The sequence below is a fragment of the Impatiens glandulifera genome, chromosome 1 (assembly GCF_907164915.1).
Source record: "Impatiens glandulifera chromosome 1, dImpGla2.1, whole genome shotgun sequence".
Classification (NCBI taxonomy): domain Eukaryota; kingdom Viridiplantae; phylum Streptophyta; class Magnoliopsida; order Ericales; family Balsaminaceae; genus Impatiens; species Impatiens glandulifera.
The window spans coordinates 15625096-15645098 of NC_061862.1; the positions used below are offsets into that span (position 1 = coordinate 15625096).

Sequence of the window (20003 nt, forward strand, 5' to 3'; positions counted from 1 at the left end):
CTTTAGCTGTTAATTGCATTGATTGAGAATAGCTTAGGTCGAGATTAGGATTAGAATTCTTCTGTTTTAGGATTCCAGTCCATTTTTGCTGGAATTCCGAAATCTGCGTTCGCCAAAAGGAAAGAGGTGCAGGTGCTGTGTTCTAGTTATTCTGCAGTGTCTTCTTCAGCTGTGGAAGATTAGGTGCGACTTCAACTTCAGGCGGCTAGGCGAACTGTCGCGGTGATCACAGCTGCGATGAAGGATAAAAAATTTAGGTTGCGGCGGTCTTGCAGTTTGAAGAAACAACATCAAGCTCTCTCTCTCTCTCTCTCTCTTTGAGATTCGTCGAATCAACAGGACGAACTACAGTGGGAAGAAGATGGAACTCAGACGGGATGAACGAACCAGTGGAAGATTCGCCTTCAGAACGATCTTCGATCTCAGGCGCAGTGTCGCCGGAAATCGTCTGGCCGGAAATCGCCATTGCCGGAGGGGTCGCCGGAGACGAGGAGTATTTCTGTTATATCCTCTTCCCTCAACTTCTGTTGAAGTTGCAAAGAAGCCCCCAGGCCTCTTTTATTTTTAAATATGCCTAACAACTTTAATTTCGAATTAATTATTTAATTCGAAATTAAAGTAGTCCCTGAACTCTTTCCCTCCTTTCAATTGGACCTCTAAACTTTCTTTTCCTTTTATTTTAATTTAAAACTTTCAAAAAAAAAAAAATTAATATAAACTTAGGTCATGTTTGTTTCCCAATTTTAACAAACCACCTTAAAATGATGATTCTAACATTCAAGCCACTTTCAAACTTTCTCAAATTTTCCCAAAAACTCCAAAATATTATTTTCTTCAAAAATGATTTTTCTCGGAATTTTTAGGGCCCGTTTGGAAAAATGTCTATCTTTGCAGTGTCATATCGGGGGTTCTATAACTCCGAAAATTCCAAACTCGATTACTATGAGCTTTTAATAATATTTTTGACTATCATATGAAACTTTTAGGAATTTTGGGAATTATTTTTGAAAATGACTCATTTTAATGTGTTGTGTTCGGAGTTCTCTTTAACTCTGAAAATTTTAAATCGGGAAACACTTGGGACCTTAAGTTAATCCACTCCCTTCTCTCCTTTGAGCAAAAGAATAAAATTCTAGTCCTCCAATCGAATTGTCATTCTCCTCATCTATCCTCATTTGATTTTTCTCGGGAATTCTGATTATCATTTTTCTTTGACAAGGTTGCTCTATGCCTTGCGATGCTCTTTGATGTCTTTCAATGCCTTTTAATACTTTTTAATGCCTTATCCTTGTCAGATACCCCATGAATAGGACTAGCCCCTTGCAAAATGATCAAGATTTCTCACACAAGCAAAAGAGTTCTGAACTCAAAATGAAAACGTAATAATCTTTCAAACATCATATGGCCAATTACTTAGGAGTAGAGACTGTCTGTAAAGACAGACGTATAGGACATAGCGTCGTAGGCCCTTTCCTAATACGTAACCAAACACCGGACTCTTAAAATGAATCTCTGATTTTTCTTTTCCTTAGTTTCTTTGGGAAGTAAACTAAGGTGGCGACTCTCAAGTCAATTAGATCGACAAATATGCGAGTGTGTCGATTTAAAACCTGTACGGGCCAATTCAATTCGAAAAAAGGGAGCGTATGCCAATCAATTAAAAAAATGGGCACGCGCGCCGGAAAATCGAAAGGGAACGAAACGAACGCGTACAGAAAACTGGCGACTCTGTTGGGGATTACCTGAGATGTTTAGCTCAAAACATGTAGTTGGCCAAACTACCACAAAATTTCCGAAGGATGTTACGTTTATAACTTCACAACTTTTTTTGCTTGAGGGTGTGAGAACCTGTGAATAATGTGAATCTTACATTCACATTTTGCTTGATTGCTTACTTGTTCAAATTGCATGGGGGTAAAACCCGACGAAGCTCGACGCTTTTAATTGAAGGGGTGTGCAAACAGAAGCGTTGTCGTAAACACTGTTTGTACATGAACGGGCTCAAACGCTCATTTTACTTCGAAGTCGTGTAGTCAAGGAGTATCTATAGGATGCTAACTACACCGACAGGCTGTGTGCCCAAAATGTATCGACTGAAACACTAAGATACATTAGTCTCTCTCATCTTACTTCTTTTTTATTACAACGTTCTCCACGCCGTAAGCCAACCACAATGTTTAAAAGATGAATGTTGAGCATGTTAGTGGAAACGTAGGCATTTATAGGGCTATCCTTAAAACGAAAAAGAGAAAAGGGGTGTTAAAACGTGAGAGTCTATTAAACTTGTGTTCCAAAGAGCGTCATGGATATATCAGAAGAAAGACTGAGGAGTTTTAGAAAGTTGTTCGAAGGCAACACTCTCACATTTACACCTGTTGGTGTGAATGAGATTCTACATTTGATGAGCACCATGATAGACGAGCGGCTTATGGCGCACATGCAAGGGCATTGGAGCACTGCATCCCGGGCATTCATCATTGGTGGGGTGCACATATGCCCTACTATGGAAGACTTCCAAGCCATTCTTCGGCCCACATCTGAGGACTTGTTGCTGATCCCCCGCTCGACTACGTGACGAGACACATACTTCTTAATTTCTCCAGGTGTACTCGCACTTACGTTGCACGGTCCATCGTAGGTAGGACATGCTTATATTGGTAGCCTATTTCTTATTGTGTCCCTCTAAGGGGACGCTCCTGTTACTTCGCCTCGTTGGGGTCATCCATTTCGTGGAAACCTACACTTAGAGAGCCTAGTCGGTCTCTTCTTGTTCGAGACCCTTCAGGGTCTCCAAGTGTTCTCTTCGGGACCAGCTCACTATTCTCAATGGGGGTCTCCCCTCGTGCTATTGTTTGAGTGGTGGATAGACAATCTTTGCTCGACTCCCCACTCTATCTTTACCCTATATTCGCCTCATGCAGCAGGCAAGACTTTCTAAGACCATGATGGTCACAGTATCTTAGACGACCATCATATCTTTTTCATCATCTTGTAGTATCACTTCGATGTCGTGAGGTTCTAGATGAGTGGTCTCTCGTTTATCATGATTCTAGAGTTGGAAGTGATCACCATTTACGATATCGCCCGTTTATTTCGCCAATTCAGCATGGTCCACACGTCTTTGTGAAGATACGTCTCTCCCAACAATAAGAGTCCCTCCTCTTAGGAGCTCTACTTCGATTATCAGTACATGTGGGAGACCGTTACATCTGTCTTGATTCCCGCAGAGCATGTTAATGCCATTGTTTATGCACTTTCACTTCATCAGCTAATAGTAGAGGGGACCATTGACATCAATTCCGATAGTAAGAAGAATCAGATTTCATGGGAGGACTCGAGGAGCTTTTCCGAGAGTCCCATACATCCCCACAAAGTCGAAAGCTGTCAAGAAGCGCTCCGAGGCCATGCTCAATGGAAGCCGACCCTGATGTTTTGATCAATTCCGACTCAGATGATTCAAGTGACAATGAAGAGATGACACCTACATCTAAACAAGTTTCCAGATCCACCATGGCACTTGTCCTCGACACTAGGAAAACAATAATTGAAGAGGTCATATCCGAGAAGTTCACCAAACAAGAGTCTTCTTCTGTTGCTTCCTTTTCTTCTTCTTCATTCTTTTCCATCTTATTAAAACTCCAGTTGATTCTCACTCTTCTACTCTCCTTTCATTTCTGAGTTGGATGTCGTTATTGAGGATTCTAGTGTCAATTTTAATGCAATGCATGATTCTTCTTCGAATTCAAATGATATGTTTGTTGATAACGATTTTCCGTTTGAAATTAAACGATTATTAGAAAATGAGAATCAAGTCTCTTCTGCGGAAGAAACTATTGAAATTAATTTGAATTCGGGGGAGGATCCACAAATTGTCTTGATAGGCCAAAGCTTAGATGAAAACGAGCGTCATCATCTAGTTGAGTTGTTGAAGCTTAAAAAAGACGTCTTTGCATGGTCCTATGAAGACATGTCGGGCATTGACCCCGAAATTGTCCAACATCGTATTCCGTTGTACCCGGATGCCAAGCCCGTCAAGCAGAAGCTTCGGCGTATGAAACCTGACATGGTCGACAAGATTAAGGAAGAGGTGCATAAACAATTGGAAGCCGACTTTCTAGATGTTGTCGAATATCCAGAATGGGTCGCCAATGTGGTCCCCGTGGCTAAGAAAGATGGAAAAGTCTGTGTGTGCGTGGACTACCGTGATCTCAACAAGGCTAGCCCCAAAGATAATTTCCCACTCCCACACATTGACGTGTTGGTTGACCACGCGGCTGGTCATGAGCTCCTATCATTCATGGATGGTTTCTCAGGCTATAATCAAATTTTGATTGCGCCTGAGGACAAAGAAAAGACTATTTTCATCACTGAAGTTGGCACCTTCTGCTACCGTGTGATGCCCTTCGGGCTGAAGAACGCTGGAGCCACGTATCAGAGGGCGGCCACCACTATTCTCCACGACATGATCCGCAAGAAGTTGAAGTCTACGTCGATGATATGATTGTGAAATCCAGGAATCGAGCGGGACACATTGTAAACCTAGAGAAGTTCCTTCAAAGGATTTGGAAATACTAACTTCGTTTAAATCCAAAGAAATGCACATTCGGTATTACTGCCGGTAAGATGCTGGGATTTCTAATTACTCAGAGAGGAATAGAAGTCGACCCTAGCAAAATTGCAGCCATCACGGCCATGCCAACATCCCGGAACGAGCGAGAGGTTCGAGGATTTCTCGGGAAAATCCAGTACATTAGTCGCTTCATCAGTAAACTCACTTCCACTTGCGATCCTCTCTTCAAGCTTCTGAAGAAGGATCAAAAATTCGTCTGGAGTGACACTTGTCAACACGCCTTTGATAAGGTGAAAGCTAATTTGCAATCCCCTCCTATCCTCATGTCTCCGAGGCCAGGAGTTCCTTTGATTCTTTATCTCACCGTCACCGAGTCATCCATGGGGAGCATGTTGGCCCAAGAGAACGAGAACAAAGAGGAGGTAGCCATCTACTACTTCAGCAAAAGGATGACCGGTTACGAGTTGAACTATTCTTCTGTGGAAAAAGTTTGTTGGGCACTAGCCTGGGTAACGAAGAGGTTGCGCCACTACATGCAAGCCCACCCAATCAAGCTAGTGTCGAGACTCGATCCCATTCGTTTCTTGTTTCAAAGAACTCTTCTTTCGCCGCGTCTTGCTAAATGGATGATGATGATTTCAGAATATGACATCACATATACCGTGCAAAAGTCGATCAAGGGGAGTATAGTGGCTGATTTCCTAGCTGATCAACTAATCACCATTGAAGACGATGACAAAGAAATGGTCTTCCCAGATGATGAGATCATGGTTGTTCAATCCGAAACGTGGAAGTTAATGTTCGATGGCGCGTCGGGCAGACATGGTTACGGCATTGGTATCCTTTTGATCGATCCTGCTGGCACGTATAATCCTACTTCTGTTAATTTGAGTTATAGTGTCACCAACAACGAGGCTGAGTACGAAGCATGCATTGCTGTGATCAAGTTAGCTAGCGAGAAGAGGATTAGCAGATTGGAGGTTATTGGAGACTCGAATCTTGTAATCTCACAAGCCAATGGGGATTGGCAGGTCAAAGGCGACAATCTTAAACCTTATCATTCTTTTCTCATGCGTTTAATCGCCAAATTCGAAAGTGTTGTTTTCATCCATGCTTCAAGGAGTCAGAACCGTTTCGCTGACGCACTTGCAACTCTCGCGGCAATGACTCAAATTCCCGAAGGAATCAAGATCAAGCCACTCAAAATCCAACAAAGGTGCAATCGCATCTATGAGAAACTAGTGGTTGCTAACACTAGTATCTCAAGCAAACCTTGGTTCGAGCCCATTCAATCATATATCAAAAGGGGGGAATACCCTGCCCACTTTCAGAAGAAAGAGCGTCGCGCTCTCCGTCAGTTTGCCACTAGCTATGTGGTTGTGGCGGGATGTCTCTATCGACGATCTTTTGATGGACAAAACATGCTTTGTGTAGATCAGGCGGAGTCTACTACCATCATGGAAGAAGTGCATGCTGGGAATTGCGGTTCCCACATGAATGGCATGGCTCTTGCTAAGAAAGTTCTTCGGCTAGGCTACTTTTGGCAGAACTTGGAACAAGATTGCATTGCGTTCGTCAAGAAGTGTCACCAGTGTCAAATTTATGCTAATCTAAAGCATACTCCCGCTTCTCTCCTCTATAACATGACTTCTCCATGGCCATTTTCTACATGGGGAATCGACATCATTGGGAAAATCCACCCTCACGCATCCAATGGCCATGAATTCATATTGGTCGCTATCGATTACTTTACCAAGTGGGTTGAGGCTTCTTCATTCAAAATCCTCAAATCCTACCACGTGGCAAAGTTCATTCGCAATAATATCATTAGTCGATACGGGGTTCCCCATTCGATGATTTCCGATAATGGACGACACTTTCAAGGTAATGTGCTCGAACTTTTAAGAGAATTCAAAATCGAGCATCATAAGTCTTCACCATATCGACCGCAAACCAACGGGGCAGTCGAGGCTTCTAACAAGAACGTGATCTCAATCTTGAAGAAAACCACACAAACATATAGGGATTGGCATGAGAAGCTACCCTATGCTCTGTGGGGTTACCGAACCACCGCTCGGACCTCTACAGGCGAAACTCCTTATTCGTTGGTATATGGCATGGAGGCAGTTCAACCCATTGAGTTGGAATTGCCTACTCTCAGGGTTCTTTTGGAGAGCCACGTCATCGAGGAAGATTGGCTGAAGTCCAGATACGATCAACTATCACTCATGGAGGACTGAAGGCTAGATTCCCTATGCAAGACACAAGCTTATCAACAACGCATGGCAAGGGCGTTCAACAAGAAGGTTAAGCCTAGGCATCTTGTTGTAGGGGACCTTGTTCTTAGAAAGACCCGAGAGCTGCAGGACCCTAGAGGAAAATTTCAGCCGCCATGGGAGGGACCTTTCATCATCAAGCAGATTTTTTCAGGTGGAGCTGTTCGCCTCGGCACTCTCGATGTCGATGAGTGTTCATCACCCTTTAATCTTGACACGCTCAAGAAATACTATTCCTGAGATAAAGAAATCAACGACATGGTTTTGATTTGTTTCAAAAAGAAAAAAAATCATGGGGGTTTTCTCATTTCACGTGTTCCGTGATTGTCAAAGATGTTCCAAATGAGGTGAACGCCTAAGCCCATTTGCTTTCTACAAAAGGCATTTCCGGAAAATGCATATCATGAATTCAACATCTTTTCTCTGCATTCGCATACAAGCATGCATTTCATGACATTGTCGTCGAACCCCTAGTTTCTATACTAGGGGCATTTTTGCAAATGCATTTAAAAACAAAAACGAAAAAAAACTTTCAACGTGATTGTTAAAGTCAAGTTTCTAAAAAAAAAACATGTTGAGGACCTGTTAACTAGCACGTTGAGAGAATTTCTTTCATTTTCCTTTCAATCCATTGCACTCAGAATTGAAAGAAGAACTATTGAACTACCTTTGGACCTGATTCCCCATCCTCAGGGGATAGGTAGGCAACCTATCAAATAGGTTCGGTCAAAATCGTTCAAAACATTTTTATCCTTAGTGTGAAGAAGACAGTGATCTCTATTGTCATGAACCAACGAGGACATTATGAAATGAGTAAGCGTTAAGACCAATTCTTAATCGAGGACTGTTTCCAAAAGCGATTTCGAAGTCTTTCTAAAAGACTCACGTAGGGAAGTCTAGTCTGTCAACTGCCTTCAAAAATACCTTGCGATTGTTGAAAAATCTTTGTTTTCAAACCCTTTGAGACACAGCAGAACCCGAACCTAACCTGAAAGCTGAGTGGATTAGGAGAATTGTCTGGCTTCGCGAAAAGAGACATGCTCAAAAGAAAGAAATCAAGGAACAAAGTATTCATCAAAAGGTTGAGACCTTAAAATCACCGCTGAGCGATCTTGCTAGGCGTATCGATTCGGTCAGATATACCGATGATGCTATAAAAAATCAATGAGCAAAGTATTCATCAGAAGGTTGAGACTTTGAAATCACCGCTGGGCAACCTTGCTAGGCGTATCGATTCGGTCAGATATACCGATGATACTAAAAAAAAGAGAAGAGAAATCGATGAGCAAAGTATTCATCAAAAGGTTGAGACTTTGAAATCACCGCTGAGCGATCTCGCTAAGCGTATCGATTCGGTCAGATATACCGATGATACTAAAAAAAAATGTTGTGAGGGAAGCAGATGAAACTCTGAAACACTCGGCTCAAGGTGGTTCTAAAAAATGAATACCAAAGCCCTACCTCGAGCCAGAAATTCGGTCACTTGATGACCATTTCACAACAAATCGTTTGTGCAAAATGCGAGGTTTTATCAGTCAGATCTTTCTGCGTTGAGAGGAAAAGAAAGAAGTCGGATTTCGTCTTGGCTGAGACAGTCCAGAACCTTCCGCAAGTCTTATTCGCTGAAAATGTTTTGATCCAGAGCTAACCACGCGACATAGAGATCGAAGTCTTCTTTCACTGTTTGTGCATCATTTTAATAAAAGACCCTAGTCTTCACTAGAGGCATTTTTTTAAAAAAAAAAAACAAAAAAAAAACATGCATTCACATTTTCAAATCCTTGTGCAAGCTGCTTCATTGTATTTGCATCACAGAGGTAAAATGCCCTAGTCTTCACTAGGGGAATTTTTCAAAAAAAAAAAACATTCATTCACATTTTCAAAGCCTTGTGCAGGCTGCTTCATTGTATTTGCATCACAGAGGTAAAATGCCCTAGTCTTCACTAGGGGCATTTTTCAAAAAAAATAAATAAAAAAAAACACGCATTCACATTTTCAAAGCCTTGTGCAAGATGCTTCATTGTATTTGCATCACAGAGGTTAAATGCCCTCGTCTTCACTAGGGACATTTAAAAAAAAAAAGCAACAACATGCATTCATATCTTCAAGCCACGTGCTGATTGTGTCTTTATCTTTCACTTCATGTGGTCCGAATACTCTAGTCTTTGCTGGAGCCATTTTCAAAGTTCCATGCTAATACTAGTCTTCCGTTTTATGTGTTTCTTTTGTAATCCTTGGTTTAGAACCTAGTCTCTGCGATTCGGATGTTCTAATTCCTTTACTCGAGAAACTCCCACTTCGATTGTGCTTATGGTCATGAGACGTTGTTCTCTTTACCCTTGTCCGTGAACTCCATCTTTTGGGGTGATTACGCATTGTTGTCCCTGAGACTCTACCATTAATTGGAGAAGACCCAAACTCCGATCTGCTCTTGCAGTCGGAGGGGCGATTGACTTCTTCATAGCCGTTCATTGGAGAAAACCCCTACTCCGATCTGCTCTCGCAGTTGGGGAGGCGATTATTTTCTTCATTGCCGTTCAACGGAGAAAACCCATGCTCCGGTTTGCTCTCGCAGCCGGGGTGGCGACTGTTTTCTTCGCTACCGTTAATTGGAGAAGACCCAAACTCCGATCTGCTCTTGCAGTCGGAGGGGCGATTGACTTCTTCATAGCCGTTCATTGGAGAAAACCCATGCTCCCATCTGCTCTCGCAGTTGGGGAGGCGATTATTTTCTCCATTGCCGTTCAACGGAGAAAACCCATGCTCCGGTTTGCTCTCGCAGCCGGGGTGGCGACTGTTTTCTTCGCTACCATTAATTGGAGAAGACCCAAACTCCGATCTGCTCTTGCAGTCGGAGGGCGATTGACTTCTTCATAGCCATTCATTGGAGAAAACCCCTGCTCTGATCTGCTCTCGCAGTTGGGGAGGCGATTGTTTTCTTCATTGCCGTTCAACGGAGCAAACCCATGCTCTGGTTTGCTCTCGCAGCCGGGGTGGCGACTGTTTTCTTCGCTACCATTAATTGGAGAAGACCCAAACTCCGATTTGCTCTTGCAGTCGGAGGGCCGATTGACTTATTCATAGCCGTTCATTGGAGAAAACCCCTGTTCCGATCTGCTCTCGCAGTTGGGGAGGCAATTGTTTTCTCCATTGTCGTTCAACGGAGAAAACCCATGCTCCGGTTTGCTCTCGCAGCCGGGGTGGCGACTGTTTTCTTCGCTACCATAAATTGGAGAAGACCCAAACTCCGATCTGCTCTTGCAGTCGGAGGGGCGATTGACTTCTTCATAGCCATTCATTGGAGAAAACCCCTGCTCTGATCTGCTCTCGCAGTTGGTGAGGCGATTGTTTTCTTCATTGCCGTTCAACGGAGAAAACCCATGCTCTGGTTTGCTCTCGCAGCCGGGGTGGCGACTGTTTTCTTCGCTATCATTAATTGGAGAAGACCCAAACTCCGATTTTCTCTTGCAGTCGGAGGGGCGATTGACTTCTTCATAGCCGTTCATTGGAGAAAACCCTACTCCGATCTGCTCTCGCAGTTGGGGAGGCGATTGTTTTCTTCATTGCCGTTCAACGGAGAAAACCCATGCTCCGGTTTGCTCTCGCAGCCGGGGTGGCGATTGTTTTCTTCGCTACCGTTAATTGGAGAAGACCCAAACTCCGATCTGCTCTTGCAGTCGGAGGGGCGATTGACTTCTTCATAGCCGTTCATTGGAGAAAACCCATGCTCCCATCTGCTCTCGCAGTTGGGGAGGCGATTATTTTCTCCATTGCCGTTCAACGGAGAAAACCCATGCTCCGGTTTGCTCTCGCAGCCGGGGTGGCGACTGTTTTCTTTGCTACCATTAATTGGAGAAGACCCAAACTCCGATCTGCTCTTGCAGTCGGAGGGGCGATTGACTTCTTCATAGTCATTCATTGGAGAAAACCCCTGCTCTGATCTGCTCTCGCAGTTGGGGAGGCGATTGTTTTCTTCATTGCCGTTCAACGGAGAAAACCCATGCTCTAGTTTGCTCTCGCAGCCGGGGTGGCGACTGTTTTCTTCGCTACCATTAATTGGAGAAGACCCAAACTCCGATTTGCTCTTGCAGTCGGAGGGGCGATTGACTTATTCATAGCCGTTCATTGGAGAAAACCCCTGCTCCGATCTGCTCTCGCAGTTGGGGAGGCGATTGTTTTCCCCATTGTCGTTCAACGGAGAAAACCCATGCTCCGGTTTGCTCTCGCAGCCGGGGTGGCGACTGTTTTCTTCGCTACCATAAATTGGAGAAGACCCAAACTCCGATCTGCTCTTGCAGTCGGAGGGGCGATTGACTTCTTCATAGCCATTCATTGGAGAAAACCCCTGCTCTGATCTGCTCTCGCAGTTGGGGAGGCGGTTGTTTTCTTCATTGCCGTTCAACGGAGAAAACCCATGCTCTGGTTTGCTCTCACAGCCGGGGTGGCGACTGTTTTCTTCGCTAACATTAATTGGAGAAGACCCAAACTCCGATCTGCTCTTGCAGTCGGAGGGGCGATTGACTTCTTCATAGCCGTTCATTGGAGAAAACCCCTGCTCCGATCTGCTCTCGCAGTTAGGGAGGCGATTGTTTTCTTCATTGCCGTTCAACGGAGAAAACCCATGCTCCGGTTTGCTCTCGCAGCTGGGGTGGTGATTGTTTTCTTCGCTTCTATTCATTGGAGAAGACCCGAACTCCGATCTGCTCTTGCAGTCGGAGGGGCGATTGACTTCTTCATAGCCATTCATTGGAGAAAACCCCTACTCCGATCTGATCTCGCAGTTGGGGAGGCGATTGTTTTCTTCATTGCCGTTCAACGGAGAAAACCCATGCTCCGGTTTGCTCTCGCAGCCGGGGTGGCGATTGTTTTCTTCGCTTCCATTAATTGGAGAAGACCCAAACTCCGATTTGCTCTTGCAATCGGAGGGGCGATTGACTTCTTCATAGCCATTCATTGGAGAAAACCCCTGCTCCGATCTGCTCTCGTAGTTGGGGAGGCGATTGTTTTCTTCATTGTCGTTCAACGGAGAAAACCCATGCTCCGGTTTGCTCTCGCAGCCGGAGTGACGATTGTTTTCTTCGCATCCATTAATTGGAGAAGACCCAAACTCCGATCTGCTCTAGCAGTTGGAGGGGCGATTGACTTCTTCATAGCCATTCATTGGAGAAAACCCCTGCTCCGATCTGCTCTCGCAGTTGGGGAGGCGATTGTTTTCTTCATTGTCGTTCAACGAAGAAAACCCATGCTCCGGTTTGCCCTCGCAGCTGGGGTGACGATTGTTTTCTTCGCTTCCATTAATTGGAGAAGACCCAAACTCCGATCTGCTCTTGCAGTCGGAGGGGCGATTGACTTCTTCATAGCGGTTCATTGGAGAAAACCCCTGCTCCGATCTGCTCTCGCAGTTGGGAGGCGATTGTTTTCTTCATTATCGTTCAACGGAGAAAACCCTTGCTCCGGTTTGCTCTCGCAGCAGGGGTGGCGACTGTTTTCTTCGCTATCATTAATTGGAGAAGACCCAAACTCCGATTTTCTCTTGCAGTCGGAGGGGCGATTGACTTCTTCATAGCCGTTCATTGGAGAAAACCCCTGCTCCGATCTGCTCTCGCAGTTGGGGAGGCGATTGTTTTCTCCATTGCCGTTCAACGGAGAAAACCCATGCTCCGGTTTGCTCTCGCAGCCGGGGTGGCGACTGTTTTCTTCGCTACCATTAATTGGAGAAGACCCAAACTCCGATCTGCTCGTGCAGTCGGAGGGGCGATTGACTTCTTCATTACCGCTCGATGGAGAAAACCCATGCTCCGGTTTGCTCTCGCAGCCGGGGTGGCGACTGTTTTCTTCGCTTCTATTCATTGGAGAAACCCCATTGCTCCGATCTGCTCTTGCAGTTGGGGAGACGATTGTTTTCTCTATCCCTAATCGTCGCGAGTGTCATTGTTCCGGCGTTCACAAAAATATAAATAAATAAAAAAAAATAAAAAAAATTCTTATGAATGTTTGAAGCCACAAGGATCCTCCACGGATTTTGGCATGTTGCCTTCTTCATCGAGACCATCTAAGACTCGATGATTTCAATCCTTTGAAGACAAAGGGTTGTGTTGCTTTGTTGAAGAGTACCCTCGGAGGGGTACATGGTTCTAGAAGGTCTCAACGAACGACTATTTTGTCAATCGGTGAACCTAGGAGATTACGTTTTGAGTTGTAGGGTTCCTTGATGAGGATATACCACAGAGGCTTGTTAACTGATTCTTAAACTGACAGCCTATTGGCTTTATCATTGTATTTCTCTTGTTTTGCAGGTTTTTACTTGTGAACTTTCACTTGACAAGAATTCACACGAGATCGGCTGTGAAAAGATGACTCATGACGGTCTATTATTGAATCTGATCGTGACAAGATGCTGCTTCCCAAAATTCCTATGTAAGCTTTGATACGAAACTTGTTCTAATGTCTCATTCTCTCTTACAGGCACGCCACGAGGATCGCTTCATGGCTCATACTTCTGGTTTCTTCACATGTGAAAAGGGCTAAAAGAGAAAAACCAATGAAGAACACTGTCAGGTTGTATCTTTCTTTTCTCTTTCATTCATTCAACTCGGGCTAAAAATGAGAAAATAAAAATGCGGCGCCTATTTGTTCAGGCTTGGACACATGTTTTATGAAAACAAGATTTTTTTTTCTCCAAACTCTGTCCAAGAGGGGCATTCTGTAGACACCCCATTTTTACACCCTAGATACCTAATAGAAAAACCCGGCCCAAAATAATACTCATGTTTGTTTATTGAACCGGAAAAACAAAAATAGAATCACCTCTTGGAAAACTGACCCGGTAAAGCTTAAAAGATAACGATCCAAATGTCGAGTTTCATAACGACTCTGTTTTCCTAACCCGTGACACGTTCATGTTGTACGTTTTGAAAAATCTTGAATTTTGAGTATAATGTTATTGTTTGCAAATTTGTGCAGAAAATGCTCAAAAAGAAGGAAAAACTACCGATTCAAGTCCTGGGAGCTAGCTGAAGCTATGTTGCACTTCTAAAAATCATATCTTTTGCACCAATGATCCATATTCAGTGTATGAGCTACCGTTGGAAAGCCCTTTGAATTACCTTTCCAACGACACCAAATACTTCTCCCAGTTCTCCCTGAAGCTCAGTCCAAGTCGCCCGCAGAGAAGGTGATGCGTGAACTGACACGTTTTTGTGAAGCTAGTCTCCTGACCAACACGGACCATTTCGTAAGCAAAGGAGAACATGGGGATGTAGGCAAGAGTCTTTCCTTTCCAATGGTACCAACCTCATTGTGGGGAAAGCTCTGTGCACAAAGTTATGGGCTATTAAAGTTATGAAAGTGAAAACCACGGGATTGAAAAGATTGAAATGGAGGGGTGGCTTTAAAATATCATAACTTTGGATAGGAAGGTCCGTTTGGGTTCATTCAAAAAGGAGATTCATGTTCGTGGTGTTAAGAACTGACCATAAAATTTTCACAATTTTCTGAGCAAAAACGCGACCGGGGTGATTCGTTTAGTGTGTAGGTGCAAAAAAAGAAAAATGGAAAAGGAGTAAAACGAAAAGAAAAAAAAAGGGGGAAATATATATTTTTTTTCTTTTCTTCCAAGCGTGCCCTTCAATTTTTGGGCTAATTACAAATGAACCCCTGTAATAAAATTAAAAAGGGGGGCAGTTGGTGAGTTTTAGAAAAAGAGGGCAGTTTTCAGGAGTAGAGGGAAAGTTACAAAAAATCCAGGGAACAGTTCCATCGCGAAGAAGAAGCAGTTCCGATTCCGTCCAGAGAGAGAAGAACTCCATTTTCGGATTTGGTCAAAGGAAACGAATACAGCACGACAGCAGAACTAGAAGGAGTATTCACGCGGAAGATCCAGGAGAGCTCCGATCCGTTATCCATTCTGTCGATTTCTTCACTTCAGGTAATTGTCTATTCGATGTAGATCGTAGTACTATGTTTGAGGCATCGGTTTTTTACACCGATGCCAGTCATTATTGAAGCTTGAACCTGCAGTTCACTTGAGTTCTTATTGGATTGTTTACTTTGCTGAATTAACATACTGTATTGGTTAAACTTTAGCTGTTAATTGCATTGATTGAGAATAGCTTAGGTCTAGATTAGGATTAGAATTCTTCTGTTTTAGGATTCCAGTCCATTTTTGCTGGAATTCCGAAATCTGCGTTCGCCAAAAGGAAAGAGGTGCAGGTGCTGTGTTCTAGTTATTCTGCAGTGTCTTCTTCAGCTGTGGAAGATTAGGTGCGACTTCAACTTCAGGCGGCTAGGCGAACTGTCGCGGTGATCACAGCTGCGATGAAGGATAAAAAATTTAAGTTGCGGCGGTCTTGCAGTTTGAAGAAACAACATCAAGCTCTCTCTCTCTCTCTCTTTGAGATTCGTCGAATCAACAGGACGAACTATAGTGGGAAGAAGATGGAACTCAGACGGGATGAACGGACCAGTGGAAGATTCGCCTTCAGAACGATCTTCGATCTCAGGCGCAGTGTCGCCGGAAATCGTCTGGCCGGAAATCGCCATTGCCGGAGGGGTCGCCGGAGACGAGGAGTATTTCTGTTATATCCTCTTCCCTCAACTTCTGTTGAAGTTGCAAAGAAGCCCCCAGGCCTCTTTTATTTTTAAATATGCCTAACAACTTTAATTTTGAATTAATTATTTAATTCGAAATTAAAGTAGTCCCTGAACTCTTTCCCTCCTTTCAATTGGACCTCTAAACTTTCTTTTCCTTTTATTTTAATTTAAAACTTTCAAAAAAAAAAAATTAATATAAACTTAGGTCCTGTTTGTTTCCCAATTTTAACAAACCACCTTAAAATGATGATTCTAACATTCAAGCCACTTTCAAACTTTCTCAAATTTTCCCAAAAACTCCAAAATATTATTTTCTTCAAAAATGATTTTTCTCGGAATTTTTAGGGCCCGTTTGGAAAAATGTCTATCTTTGCAGTGTCATATCGGGGGTTCTATAACTCCGAAAATTCCAAACTCGATTACTATGAGCTTTTAATAATATTTTTGACTATCATATGAAACTTTTAGGAATTTTGGGAATTATTTTTGAAAATGACTCATTTTAATGTGTTGTGTTCGGAGTTCTCTTTAACTCTGAAAATTTTAAATCGGGAAACACTTAGGACCTTAAGTTAATCCACTCCCTTCTCTCCTTTGAGCAAAAGAATAAAATTCTAGTCCTCCAATCGAATTGTCATTCTCCTCATCTATCCTCATTTGATTTTTCTCGGGAATTCTGATTATCATTTTTCTTTGACAAGGTTGCTCTATGCCTTGCGATGCTCTTTGATGTCTTTCAATGCCTTTTAATACTTTTTAATGCCTTATCCTTGTCAGATACCCCATGAATAGGACTAGCCCCTTGCAAAATGATCAAGATTTCTCACACAAGGAAAAGAGTTCTGAACTCAAAATGAAAACGTAATAATCTTTCAAACATCATATGGCCAATTACTTAGGAGTAGAGACTGTCTGTAAAGACAGGCGTATAGGACATAGCGCCGTAGGCCCTTTCCTAATACGTAACCAAACACCGGACTCTTAAAATGAATCTCTGATTTTTCTTTTCCTTAGTTTCTTTGGGAAGTAAACTAAGGTGGCGACTCTCAAGTCAATTAGATCGACAAATATGCGAGTGTGTCGATTTAAAACCTGTACGGGCCAATTCAATTCGAAAAAAGGGAGCGTATGCCAATTAAAAAAAAAAGGGGCACACGCGCCAGAAAATCGAAAGGGAACGAAAAATGAACGCGTACAATATTAATATTAATATATTCGGGTATCGAGTTTGAGTTTCTAATACTCCTCATTCTTGACCCCGAACACCCGATCGGGTAACATTTTTTACTCCTCATCTCCGACCTTGACCCCGAACCCAATTTAAAATATCCAAACCCGATCATCGGGTACCCACGAGTATTAGGTATACGGGTACCCATTGTCATTCCTAATCACAAGTGGTGTAGTGGTTAAAGTGTTCACATTTCAAATTTGAGATTAGAGATTAGATAATTATTTATCAAAATACCTAAAATGAGTTTGTTAGTGCATAATGTTCAAAATGAGGTTATGTGATGGTGGAATATATGAGTGTGAATTTGAGGAATTAAATAAATAATCGATCAAAATGTCTAAAATGAGTTTGTTAGTGCATAATGTTCAAATAAAGTTATGTGATGGTGGTATATGTGGGTGTAAATTTGAGAGATTAGGGGAATGCTCGATAAAAATGTCTAAAATGATGGTATAATGTGACCAATAACTTTACTTTGAGCGATTTGAGTGATTTGGATCTTTATGTTAGACAAAATGAATCGGGTTGATTAATATAAATATAAACTCAACCGGAAGTTAATGGATAAGTTATACCAAATATTTTTTTTAATATATATTTAAAATAATAACTAATACATATTAATTATTATATATATAACAACATATTTAAAAATTAATTTGTGGTATATTTAAATAAAAATAAATTCTCCATTTATATACAATATATACAAATACACAAAATTATAAAATAATTTCAACAATCATAAATGGTTTGTGTCCCACCTAATGCGAATTGTGGAGGGATATTATAAATATTAAAATGTGATATATGTGTGTGAATTTGAGGAATTAGAGAATTATCGATCAAAATGTCTAAAATGAGTTTGTTAGTGCATAATGTTCAAAATAATGTTATGTGATGGTGGAATATGTGGGTATGAATTTGAGGAATTACATGAATAATTGATCAAAATGTCCAAATTGAGTTTGTTAATGCATATTGTTTAAAGTGAAGTTATGTGATTGTGGTATATGTGGGTGTGAATTTGAGTGATTAAGGGAATGATCGATAAAAATGATAAATGATGGTATAATGTGACCGATAATTAGTGAGGGTAGATGACTAATAATGATGAATTTGTTAGTGTATAATTTTCAAAATAAGGTAAGTTTGGTGATGATTATATATCTTTGATTGGTCATTTCTAGATCAAAATAATAAATATATTTACATAATAATACTTTAATTTTTTTTCATTCATGGTGATTATATATATGATAGTTACTAGGTGTAAGTCTTTCAGTATTAATAAATTTATAATTTATATAATTATATATTATATATATATATATATATAACAACCTATTTAAAAATTTAATTTGTGATATATTTAAATAAAAATAAATTAATTTTTTTTATTATTTGTCTTTCTTTAATATTAATTTTTTCCTTCATTTATATTTATTAGGTTAAAATATGTTTTTATTTTTTTCTTCATATTTATTAAATGCGTCATTATATTATTTTTTATTTTTTAACTTTTAATCTTATACTTTATTTTACTTGAATTTTTTAATAAATAATTATATATATATAAATAATTTTATTTTTATTAATTATATTATACTATATAATTAAATTTTAAATTTTAAAAATTGTAAGAATAAAAATATAGGATACCCTAATTTTATAAATAATATTATTAATTTATAATAATATTAAAATAATATTTTGAATTTTTAAATTCAAAATAAACTAAAAATAGATTAAAAAATAAATTATGGTTAATTATTATGATAATTAAACTCTAATTAGAAAAATTAATCCAAAATCAAAAATTAATTTGAGGTTAAAATATTGTATTTATTTTACCCAAATTAAACCAAAAGGGTTGAAATTATTTAACAATGATTTTAAACATAGATTATATATAATTTATGGCTTAAAACAATTAAATAAATACCCTAAAAATCCCAAAATTACCTAAAAATAAAAATAATGAACATAATTTATATTATGTTTTCTAAAATATTTTTGTGGAATTTTGGTAAAGATAAATGAAATAAAGTGTTAAAAAATATTTTTCAAAATAACTCTTTTATTAAAAATATAAACTGATAATCTTGTGTGGTCGAAATTATGTTTAAACGTTGTAGCAAGATTCAAGACCATCGGATTGGCATTGGATTTTCATCTAGCACCTAGAAACGTACCACACATTCGGATGTAACAAAGATAGTGCGCGCCCGGGTCAACATCAAAACAACTAACGGGGACGCTAACCCCATTAGTCCAAACGCTCCAACGATGACGGATCTCCAACGGAACGCAACATCGCGTTTCAATTAAACGAAACGACGTCGTTTTGTTCATCTTTTCTGATCAAACAGGGTGAACGCCAAAGGTCGCGCTCGATGCCTATGATTTTTCCAGAAGGCCTATCTCCTTTGATACTCTACTTTATCCCTTCGTTTTTTCACTCATGTGCACATCTCCTCCTCGCCATCATTTCCCTAGGTCTAGAAGTCAAAACACACGCTCTACCTAGGCTGGAAAGAAGAAATATGATTGAAGAAGAAGAACTTCGAAAGAAAAATCAAAGTTGAATTCGATGATCATAGTCGACATAGCTTAGTGTAAATAGTCTTTAGGTGCTAAGCTTTCAATCCATCAAACAATAATCACACATTACGGTCTAATTCGAAGAATCAAGAATTCTGGCGAAACTAGATTTTTGAAAAATCTTTTTGGCAATCACAAGTTCGATCCAGGCTTTAGAAAAGTTTCTTACACATCATTGGAGTATTCTCCAATTGTTGGTAAGCTTCTAGATCCACTATAATTCAAATTGTATCCCCTCTTCTAGCCTAGTGGCAACAAGAGGTGGATATCCCCTAGGCCTCCATGAGGTCCTAGGTTCGAGCCCGTCAGGCGGCAAGTTTTGCGCCTGGTTAATTGGTTAAGTATGTTTGCGGGCTATGTACTTGACCCGCGGGGATTAGTCGCACTCCATAGGAGCAGCGGAACCCAGCGTTCTCAAAAAAAAAAAAAAAAAAAAAAAAATTGGAATTGAAAATTGGAATTTTTCAAGTTTGATCGGGTTGATCATTTTAGGGCTTAATTTCGTGTTTTCTTTATTTAGAATCATTCTCTAGATGATTTATAAACTTTTTGTTGAAAAAGATTTGATCAAACCAACCTAAAACAAAATTTTGGTTTGAAAATCTGGATTTTTTGGATTTGATGTTCTTGAGCTCTTAAGATGGAATTTTGGTTCAATTAGCTACCTAACATATTTGTAAGCATATTGGGATGATTTCTAAATCATTGTATCAACATCCCGATCATG

General features: G+C 40.7%; 1 protein-coding gene across 1 annotated transcript; it reads left to right on the plus strand.

Annotated features, from left to right (window-relative positions):
* Positions 1–4623: 4623 nt before the first annotated feature.
* LOC124919043 lies at positions 4624–6810 on the plus strand. The gene has a single exon (XM_047459163.1). The coding sequence runs from the start codon at positions 4624–4626 to the stop codon at positions 6808–6810; it is 2187 nt and encodes a 728-aa protein (XP_047315119.1).
* The last annotated feature ends 13193 nt before the right edge of the window (positions 6811–20003 follow it).

Bases quoted from the DNA above. Each gene is read 5' to 3' on its own strand.
- LOC124919043 (XM_047459163.1), top strand. From the start codon at position 4,624: ATGCTGGGATTTCTAATTACTCAGAGAGGAATAGAAGTCGACCCTAGC.